Source organism: Pollicipes pollicipes, unplaced genomic scaffold, assembly GCF_011947565.3.
Source record: "Pollicipes pollicipes isolate AB1234 unplaced genomic scaffold, Ppol_2.1 Scaffold_3447;HRSCAF=4054_pilon_pilon_pilon, whole genome shotgun sequence".
Lineage (NCBI taxonomy): Eukaryota > Metazoa > Arthropoda > Thecostraca > Pollicipedomorpha > Pollicipedidae > Pollicipes > Pollicipes pollicipes.
The window spans coordinates 33,584,881-33,595,590 of NW_023596297.1; the positions used below are offsets into that span (position 1 = coordinate 33,584,881).

Below are 10,710 nucleotides of genomic sequence, written 5' to 3' on the forward strand. Positions count from 1 at the left end.
GGTCCCTCATTGACTTATGACCAATGCAAATCGTGAACCCCGGCTTTGTTCTTTTTCAGAAGCGGGCCCTAAGTCACAGACCTGCCGCTGAAGCAATCTGGTGGAAAAACCTTTCGCGTATCCGGTCGTTAAGCCTCCAGCATAGCAGCATAGTTTCGAAAATATTATTGGGGAAGGAGGGGGGGGGGGGAGCGAGTGGGGAAAACCTAGCACTAAACGCATGTTACTTCCCCGACTTACCCCACTTTCCTCTCAACATTATGGAGTTGGAGTACCCCCCCCCCCCCCAAACAGAATAGGAAACTGCAGCCGTGGTCTAAAACGTTTCCTTGCTCTGTTTCAGCGAAAAAGGTTGTCGCTAGGCTTCACTACGATTTCGTTCGGCGTCGATCGTCGAAACCATGTTTCCGTGTTCGACGTAAAGTCGATTCTATGTGACTTCAGACGTTGTTGGGCGCATACGACTTCGGCAGCGAGAAACGTGAGTTCATTTTTGCGGCTGTAAGTGTCTGCCACGGAAATCCCGGCTTGGTTGCCACAAGGCGGGGTGCAAGCTCCGCTGCATCACTTGCGTTGGGTATGTTCGAATGCTCGACACAACTAGTACTGTTTTGGTGGTCATTGCCGGATAATTACCGCTAGTAGTTTGGTCTGCTGGTGTCTATGGCCAGGGCTTGGGAACTGTTTCAAAGAATATCGACGTCCTCGTGAAGGTCAGCACATTTCAAGGACTGTTCCAAATGTAGATGGCAAATAACTGGGCCACTTTTTGGGGGGCAAATATTCGACTGGTTTGTTTGTATTTTCTGGTTAGATGCCGTGGCAAAATAACGCAACCAAAACACTCAGACAGTAGCACAAAAGTAGACGAGAATCAACAAGAGATATGAATCGTTCAGTTAAAAAACATGCAGCAGATAGGAAAAACAGACAAATCAACTCAAGTAAACACGGTGCGAACGCCGAGCTATAGAAGTGCAATTTGCTCATTCAGTTGCACTCAAGTTGACAAGAAATCGCAGTGCCATTCTCTTTTTCCTTTTACCTGCGGAACAATTACTAGAAATCTTCTTTCGATTTGATATCATTTTGAGCCACTTTTTCAATGTCCTTCCTATTCTTGGCCTCCGAGAAGAAAAGGAGGCATCAGGAGGCAAGGCAAGGACATTGGGGACCAGTGGTCGATCCAAAAGAATGCAAATCAGCATCCGCGGGTACCTCCATCCAATGTCTCTCAGCATAGGGGCAGCCTGAGCCTTGGTAAGCTGGGGGGGGGGGGGGGGCACGGAACTTGATTAAGGGCCTAGTGAATAGCCTCCTTTCCCTAAAAGGTCACCGGGTTTGGCTCTCTTCATTTGAGTGTTCCGATTTTTCTTCGTTTTTTTTCTATACAGTCATGCAGACAGGTGTGTGCCATGAGTGACCCCTTGGATTAGACACGAAAAAGGTCCCCCACCTCTTCCGAACTGGGGAAAGGTAGGGGATAGTGGGTAGAACACTGAATGGCACATTACGTTTCCCTGACGAGGGCTGAAGCGTCTTTCCATCCCAGCCCCGTGACGCCAATGTCTGCAATTCTGTCGACGCGGGCCTCATGGTGCGCTGGTGTACCTGGAGCCCCTCGAAGGGGAAAACATCATGTATCGGCGCCCTTCCTTACACAGGAGGCATTAGCCCCATATCGATGCAAGAGCCCTCACTGACGCAAAGGTATCCCTTACGGATACACCGGGTTTACAGTTGCCACATGCATTCCAGTTTATATTATTGGGCCTACTTACTGAAACAAAGCGGTCGGGCAACTTTTGGTACTAGGGCCTCCTGATGACACAAGACCCTTTTTTACGTCATTTTCAAACATCAGGTCATTGTCAGGGGGTCTCGACCAACGCAAGAGGTCTCCTGACATTCAAATTCCGCTCCCTGTCACTGTCTAGCAAGTGGGCCCCTGACCACCTCTGGGTCTCTTGCCGGTACAGGGTTCCTTGTGCGCCACTGTGGCTTACCTGATCGACACAGGAGACCCACGTTGGTTCCTTGGCCCGACCAAAGGTAGATATTTTTCGACTGACATTCGGAGGCTCAGACTTTGTCACTATTTGGGAAGTGCCCCTCGGGCTGACACCGGGCCATTAATTCGATGTTGGTGGTCTCTGACTGACATAGGGGCCTCATTGTCCCAGGGGCCTTCCAACGACACAAAATGGCCCCATACTAACATCTGAGGGTCCTGGCACGCTGGGATGGGGTCCCTTAACGCGATATCTGGGCAGCCCTTCGGACCCGCGGAGTCCTCCAATTTGGCCCTTGCTGGTCGATCCTGACAGGCTCTTCGGGCCCTCGGAACCTAAGGAGAGGGCACGTGCACCCTGTATCCCCCTGTCTGCGCACCTGCCTCCCAGAATAATGAATCCTACACCTTGCGAAACATCGAAAATGAAGGAAGGTACATCTGATAACAGTCGTCTCGCTTTGCGCTTGTCTCCACTCATCTTACTTCTATCTGTGGTGTGACCAGTGACCAAAACGTGAGTTAAATATTGACCAATGGAACTAGTATTACAGCTACTGAAGTGCACGATGGTTTTGTTGCGAGTGAGGCCACGCACCAAGCTTGTTTAACTCGTTATTACCTGTACCTGGGAATTTCGCCAACTTCCAACCTCCCCCCCCCCCCTCCCACCTCGGGGAGTTGAAATTACCCCTGGGATCACATCGGACAGTTTTAACATATAATTGATAACTTTGATCAGTCGAAGCAAGGAAACCTTAGACAGCTATTCTGGGAACCACGCGACAGGCCGCACACTGTTCCAGAATGCGCAGCCTCTGAAGGGTCTTTGTTGTAGCCATGATTAAAATCGTGCAGGTGTGTAGCCGACACCGAACGAAAGAGGGCATTTTCGCCGTTCAGAATTATAACGAATTGCCAAAAATTTGAAGCGCGCTGTAAGAAAGCAACTCCTGATCCCGTCAACACGGGGCCACAGCAATATGACACAAGCTTTGCTTGACGGAGGAGACGGCGGACAATGCAAGGCGTCGGGTGACCAGCTCCGTGTGGGCGCTGACAAGTGAGCGTGAACCGTCGGCCCGATCCCATAGTGCTGCTGGTTGGCTTAGGCACTGGTGTCAGTCCTCAGCAGCCCGGGACGATACGGACCTAAAGCTACCTGCGCAGAGGAAGTGTCACAACACGCGGTCTACAAAACACTGCGCGAGCTCAATACTGCGTGGTCCCACGTCCCGCTAGTAATCGATCGGGGGCGGCCAGCGCCTACTCTTTGAGGACCAATCTCGAATGGGCACTCTGAGGCCTAAGCCCAGACCATGAAGACGACGCAGTCGGGTGTACAGCTTGTCGCGACCAATAACCATCCCCCAAAGCACGTGTTTTTGCAAGACTGCGCTTACCGTCGCCAAGGACGCGAACAATTTAAACTCGCCGCTTACGTCGACTTCGACTGCCGGGCTCGACTAAGTCGAGCGACAGCCGCCGTTCAAGTACCGTTATCGGTTGAATCCCGATGCGACACTTTACAACAGTGAACATCTGTCGGTTGAAGTCACGACATAATGATGTTATGGTATACCAATAAGACCGATGTATCTGGAAAGGGACAGGAAGGCCGACTGTCTACATTTGGATACATTTCGGTCCCATACACGCATACATGGTGATAGCACTCATTTCTATTTCAACTAGCTCGAGCGGTGCGGCAACCGGCGTCCCCGTATCATGTTACTTCACTTTTTTGACAACAATACAATGTTCCATGTGCTTTATTCGTTTCATCGTTCACATAAGGTTGTGAACTAACGGATGCTGTTGCATGGATCGTTCATAAATTAAACAAAATGAGCGTCTCAAAATAAGCAATCAATTGTTCATTCTTTTGTTCATACTAGACCCCGGTCCAAAATAAGAATGTGCATATGCCTCACCACAAAAACTTGATGGAATACGTTGTTGCTAACACATGGGTCAAGTATTAGGCAACGCAGAACAAGAACAACATCGCTGTTGAATATGTTGTCAAACACGCTCCATTTTTGAGAAGATACCTTTTCGTCTTATCTAGGCCGCATGCCTTCGACAGCGTGAAGCGCTTCATCGTTTCGGAGTGGCAGCGAAGCATAGCGACAGCGCTGCGCCGCCTGTCTCGGCACCAGCGTCACACGGGCTTGGCACATGGACGGGAATGCATCGATCCGCTCCCACTCGGAACAAAACCGCGCCGACCGTAATGCACTGCTGCGTCGGCTCACTAAGTATTGGCTGGCCGCTCTGTTTGCGCCGGACTCGGGTAAATATACACGAGACCCAGATAACGAAGCGTGCTTGGATACCTAAGCGCATTCGTTCCATGCCGTGTCAGGCGGGCACGGCTTGGTGGTCGCCATTGGGTGTCGTTAGCGGGGCAATAACGAGAGGTTTTGCCGTTGCAGCGACGCCCACCAGTATCTGTCACATAATCAACGCACGCTGATCATCAACGAAGGCGAACTGCGGCGCAAAAACCTGTAGAAACACCGGTGCAAGGCAGGATCAGTTCTGAGGCATCTGTGAACATAGCCAAGGGCCACGACTGTACCCAGAACTCACCAGAAGCTTCTGTATGCGGATACTTGTTTTGTTTTGTAGTGCTTCACTTGTTTTGCCTGCCGTCGTTTGACCGGCCTCTCGCCCGAAGCTCCAGACTTCAAGGAATATCCTTTTTATGTCCTGGTTTTTTCTCAGAGCGTGGCATGGTGATAGAGATGGACTCGCTAAGCACACTTTCAGGGAATGTACGTAGCACGCCAAGAAACACTTTCCCAAGCCGTACTTTCCAGCTGAATTCTGGTGCCTGTCTCATTATATTGATCTGGTTGGCATTGTTGATATTGGCATTCAGGTTTTCGTTGTTGTTATTCAAGTTGTTGTTGTTATTATTGTTGTTATTGTTGTTGTTATTATTGATATTGTTGGAAATGTTGGCCACGGCGTCGAAAACGGACACGACGAGGCTGAGCAGGACCAGCGGCGCCACGGCGACGAGGCTGGTGCCGGGTGCCGGCGCGCAGGGGTCCTCCTGGCCCTGCTGCCCCACAGGCAGGTACATGACGGCGCCGGGGCGGTGAGCACGAGCCGCCACCGCGCCGCGCCTTGGCATGTGCCGGTACAGCAGTGAGAAGAGCTGCGACCTCAGCCGAGTGGCGAGCAGTGCCCGCTGACCACTCCCTGGAGACGGGGGCGCCGCCGCCGGCCGGTGGGTCGCTCTCGGTGGCGTGGGACTGGAGCCGGTGACCCAGCCGGAGAGTCTGCGGCCTGCGGTCACCACCGACGGCGGCGGCGACTCGGGCATGCCAGCTGCCGTGCGCGGCTCTCTGGAGCTGTTCGCAGCAGAGCACGGCGGCAGGCCCAGGCGCAAGAGCAGTGCAGCACACGTCAGCCTGAAGGCAGAAATAGGCCGATAGTGCTTGGGGTTGCAGACAACATTCCTTTTTTGAGAGCATTGCGATCCGTCAGTTTCACCAATGCCTGACTGCTGCAACGTGAAGACGTAGGGGAGGGCGCGACTCGGGACGCATTTCCAAACGAAACGGTGCATACTTTCCCTTTGGTGTCGCACATAGAAGCTGGGTCGACTGATTGAAATCAGTGCTCCTCACGGAGCCCACACGAGTTGATGCGCATCACTGAACGCTTGAGTTTATGCAGCTAAGCCGGCTCATTCAGCAGCCAAACCCACTGATACGTGCAAACAGCACGGCATGGTTTACGGAAATCACGATTTCGACTCATCAATCGCGGAACGAAGCTTCAGCGTGCTGTACCCGTCAACCTCGGCAATAACGCTGTTAAACCCGGCTACGATTGCAGTTTGGACTAGGAATTGACGGCTTTGAATACGGTCGGCATACGTCTAAAGTTGCGTTGTCAATCATGTTAAGTTGTTTCGTGTTTAACACGCGCCCGGGTGGCCGGCTAGATACACTTCGCTCGGGCTGGGGGTCAATTTGACCCCCGCCCTGAGATCTCGGGAACTAAAAGAGCTAGAGACACCAAATTTACAGGGTATCTTGACTTGTATGTGAACTCACTTAGGTCAAAGTTTGAGCTTTCTAGGTCATGACCTTCAGGTAAAATAAGGTCAAACAGTGTCAAATTCCAGGTTGGTCTCTAGAGTTCCCCAGAATCTAGGTAACTGTTTCTAAGCAAAATGTCACAAGCCCCTTTGAGGTCAGTGACCTTGTTTGACCTTTTAAAGGTCATGGTGGCCAAAAGCATACAAGATTGCTCTGAGTTTTGCATTTGAATAAGCGACACAGATTTTGCTACGCATTATGTTCTGACCTCTAAGAAGTCAATGGAAGACGTATAATGCGGTTCCTGCTGTCAATAAATTCGAAATGAGCACCGCAAGCTATCCCATATAACAAACCCTAGAGTAATAAATCAGGCTGATTTTGACTTTGGTCTGACTTTCGTATCTGATCTTAGGTCAACGTAATTTGCTCATCCAATATTTGTGGTGCCTAAGAATGCATCTCAGAGATGCATGGCTTCGTCAAACGCTCCTTGATTGTATCAGATCGGACGATTCCCTTGAAATTGCTTTCGCTTAAACCATGGCCTGACTTTGACCTGCTATAGGTCAGCGACCTTACGAGGTACGTACAATTTTTTACGTCAAACGATCCGCTATTTAATAGTCCACAGCTATGCGAAATTTGGCGCGGCTACGCCGCGACGCTCGGAAAACATTCTGGAAAAACCTTCGGGGGGTTCAATTTGATCCCCGCCCGAGCGCGTGTTAAGACGTTAACATTTACCTTGAACGTGGCGCCCGGCACTGCTTTATTAGCTATGTTCCTATTACCTTATGACATGAAATCCATGCTGATTCTCACGCGTGATGGCGTGGACGTAGGTTACAGTACGCGAATTTCAGTCGGGTGAGTTGAAAATGTTTTCGTAGAAGGAATTTTTGAACATGCTTTGTTACTTTTTACACGTGAGAATCCAACATCGAACTGTTGAGGTATGGACAAGTTTTAGATACCACCGCAAACAGAAAAAAAACAGGAAAGTATATCTATGCACTGCCTCAGGGGTGATGTCACCTTTGACCGCTCTTCTATCCACATACCTTACCTGATCATCACGCTACATGCAGGCCGACAGTGCCGAGAAGCATTTGGCTCCATCAGGGCTGCTGATCTCCACCGGGAACATATATTTCACTCCGTGCCTGAAATATGGATGCGTCAACCCCTTTTCCACTGCAATTGCAGCGTTGGCGAAGACACTGCCACCATGGCGCGCACAGAACCTATGGCTGGAAAAGAGTGAGTGTTGGCCCAAACAGAAAGCATGCATCCACTTTCAAAGCGAAACGGCTGGTGACGTTTCATATGGTGGTGAGCGAGTCTGCTATTTTGCGGGTGCAAGACGCTTGGACGTTCATCTGCTTGGCTGCTTAACAGGATAATTGTATCGGGCTAGTGTGAGCACGGACGCTGCTCTTCGCGTGGCCATACGGGCTGGCCGCTTGGCTGCTTAACAGGATAATTAAATCGGATTAGTGTGAGCACGAACGCTGTTGTTCGCGTGGCCGTGCAGGCTGGCTGCTTGGCTGCTCAACAGGATAGCTGTATCGGGTTAGTGTGAGCACGGACGCTGTTCTCCGCGTGGGCATTACAGGTCATTACATTACACATGGCCATTACAGATCATTGGTTGAGGCGTGATTAGCGAGCTGGTGCGATTGAGGACGGCGGAAATCCAAGTGATTTACGGTCTTGATATGCCATTGATCGATGAAAAGCAGGCGCTACGAACTGACATGTCGAGCTACCTAAGCTCGGTGAGAAAGTGCAGTTTGAGCATAGGTGTACAAGAATCAATGCTTGACCCATAGCAATAATGCCTGCTCTGGCTTTTGATAGCCTAGCGTCTTAAAATTAAGAGAAGCTACTGAAGGGCTGAAGGCAGCCAATCTACACATGCTATTTCTATGCAACAAGTTGACGCAGACAAATTGAGAACCATTCCGGAAAAACATTTCGTTCGACGCTAACAAAATAATTAATAATGCAACCAAGAAAACCATGCCAAATATCCGCGGACGCAACGCTCATTTTAATGCTATGCTGCCGGGAAACCAGGCCGGTCGTACATTTTCACTTCACAAAATTTACCCGCATGCGTATATCAAGCCGAGACCCGGGAGGGAGGGAGGCGAGGAAACTCCGCCGACGGTCGCCGTCGTGGCTCCGGCACCGGCGTGGGATGTTGTGAGGCTAGCCGCCGCCCCGGGCCGCTGACCGTCAGCGCGTGCGCGTGGTCCGAACAGCGCCGCGGCGAACACACCTGATGAGTCGCGTGACGTCATCGCCGCCCAGCGCGCAGAGGGTGTCCGAGACGGCACAGAGGAGCGAGCCGCGCCGCGAGGACAGCGTCCTCAGGAGAACGGCGAGGACGGTGCGGGCGGCCAGGCGCCGGGTGGAGTCGGCGATCTCGGCCGAGCGGCGTCGGCGCCCCGGCACCGGCGGCGGCAGCTGCACGTTGATCTGGTTGGCGTTGTTGTTGTTGGAGCTGAGGTTGGTGTTGGAACTGCTCACGTTGTTGTCGTTGTTGTTATTGTTGTTGTTATTGTTGTTGTTAATGTTATTGGAGATATTGGCGACCACGTTGAAGACGGCGAGTATGAGCGAGAGGAAGGCCATCTGCGAGATGCTGGAGGCGGCGGCGTCGGCGGCCGTCGGGCACTTCTTGCCCGCACCGCTGCTGCCGCCGCCCACCGGCAGGTACATAACGGCGCCAGAGTTGTCTGCGCCCCTCCGGCGCCGCGACTTGGCTTCGGCCGACCGCCGCCGGCCGAGCGCCGCCGCGTACTCCCGCTGCATGCCCGCCAGCTTGGTCAGATGCGCCTTCAGTAGCTGGGAGAGGATGCTCTGTATCTGAGCACGCAAGACGCTGGAGGTTGAGCGACGCGACGGCCTCTCGCTGGAAGGAAAATCTGCTGCCACCATGCCAGACATGCCATCGTTCCCAGGTCCAGGGATGGCTGGGTGGTCCGGGACAACCACTGCGGCCGAAGCTGAATGCCGTCCGTCGCTGGGGTACGGCGCCGTCGTGGAGAGCACTGGAGGCAGCTGTCGACGCTCACCACTCGCCGGCAGCACCAGCACCAAGGCTTCCGGCGCAAGTGGTGTCCGGGCGTCAAGTCCCACCTTTCCGAGCCCATCACTTGCGGCAACCGCTTCTACCACCGCGCGCTCCCCGCGACCCATCACCGATCCGCGGACGATCAGCGCCCAGCCGAGTACAAGTCCGAGCCCCAGCGCCCCTGGCATGTCCGTACCTGAACGACGAGCTGGCTGTGGGTGCTTCGTGACGCGTACTGGCGGCGCTGCTGCGGCGGCCGCCGACCGCCAACGGCCCGGACCAGCGGTCGGGTCACGGGTCAGCGCCCACCCCACGCCAGCCGCCGCCCGCCGCAGTCGTTGCCGATGCCGGCGCGGGAGCGGCGCGCGGCTCTGTGGACGGCGCTCGTGGTGGGCCTCGTGCGACTCTCCGCCGGGTGAGATGCTGTTGCGGAAGCGGCTAAGTCACTGCGCCGTTACGGCCGCTCAGTGATATGGGTTTGGATGGCTGGACACTTTTTCCCGACATGAAAGTTCACGTTTAGTCAGTGGGCAGCATTTCATTAACAAATATTTGGGTTTCCGTGCCGCATTTTTGCGTGATTGCATGCCAGTAAGCTGATTCTGGCGCCTTTCCCGCCACACCCTGCGGAGGTTTGCGACAACACCGATGATGTAAATTGTGTGAATGTTGATATCCCAAAAGTTTCGTACATTTTTAGGTAAGTTTATGTTCTTTACAAGAAGTTAAACTCACCGAAAGTTTCGTTCCTATCATTTTATAAGTGACACTGTTTATATATGGCTGCCCCGCATGCAGGGATCAGCGTGTAACTATGCCTTTGTAGATCAACGATCCGTGATCAAAATCACGGCAGTTCGTTGTGGTCGTGTCTTAACTTTTTGATCAGCTTTACTTAAGATTGGTACACTTTCTTTTGACGATATTTTGCCATGCACTGGCTTAGGCTGGAAAGAGATGTCATCTGTATTTCTCTGGCAGGTCCTGGATGGTGTATGCTGCTCCGGCAAACTTTACCGACTCAGCGGAGCCCGAGTACTGTCCAGATTCGGGACAAATATCCACCTTCACGTTTCTGAACTTCGGCTTGGCAGCCACAAGCGCAGCAATAAACATCGCCAACAACGTCAATAACAACAACAATAACAACAATAACAATAATAATAACAATAACAACAACGACAACAACGTGAACGCAGCCAGCAACAACAACAACGACAACAACGTGAACAATGTCATGTTTCAACGCCCGGCGGGGCGGCGTCGCCGCCAGGTGAGCGCTCCTGAAGGCTGCGGCCCCCTGAGGCGGCTGCAGGACGTCGAGGAGGCCTGGTGGCAGGGGCTGGAGCTGTGGCTGGCCGCCCAGGCCTGTGCCGACACGGCATGCGTGCAGGCGGGCCTGCGGCGCCGACCGCCGAACTCCAACTGGTCACCAGAGGCCCGTCTGCTTTTCAGGCACCTGAGGTAAGATCTACCACTGGAAAGTGAACCCCGAACGGGTCGTTGTGTTTTAGGTGCCGGGTTTCTGTACTCGGTTGTTGAGTGCTTCGACT

The 10,710-nt window shown here is 52.8% G+C and overlaps 1 protein-coding gene across 1 annotated transcript; it reads right to left on the reverse strand.

Annotated features, from left to right (window-relative positions):
- Positions 1 to 4,549: 4,549 nt before the first annotated feature.
- LOC119092470 (ras guanine nucleotide exchange factor P-like) lies at positions 4,550 to 9,030 on the reverse strand. Its single transcript, XM_037215432.1, has 4 exons — positions 8,536 to 9,030; positions 8,360 to 8,505; positions 4,830 to 5,436; positions 4,550 to 4,564 (listed from the first exon to the last, which is right to left on the reverse strand). The coding sequence occupies exons 1-4, from the start codon at positions 9,028 to 9,030 to the stop codon at positions 4,550 to 4,552; spliced, it is 1,263 nt and encodes a 420-aa protein (XP_037071327.1).
- Positions 9,031 to 10,710: the final 1,680 nt, after the last annotated feature.

What these genes read in the sequence shown, in the direction of transcription:
- LOC119092470 (XM_037215432.1), bottom strand. Translation starts at nt 9,030, where the DNA reads ATGTCTGGCATGGTGGCAGCAGATTTTCCTTCCAGCGAGAGGCCGTCG. An exon ending in ACGTGCAGCTGCCGCCGCCG is followed by an intron (nt 8,506 to 8,535) that starts GTGCCGGGGCGC and finishes CGCTCGGCCGAG; the next exon opens with ATCGCCGACTCCACCCGGCG. An exon ending in GACGTCACGCGACTCATCAG is followed by an intron (nt 5,437 to 8,359) that starts GTGTGTTCGCCG and finishes TTCTGCCTTCAG; the next exon opens with GCTGACGTGTGCTGCACTGC.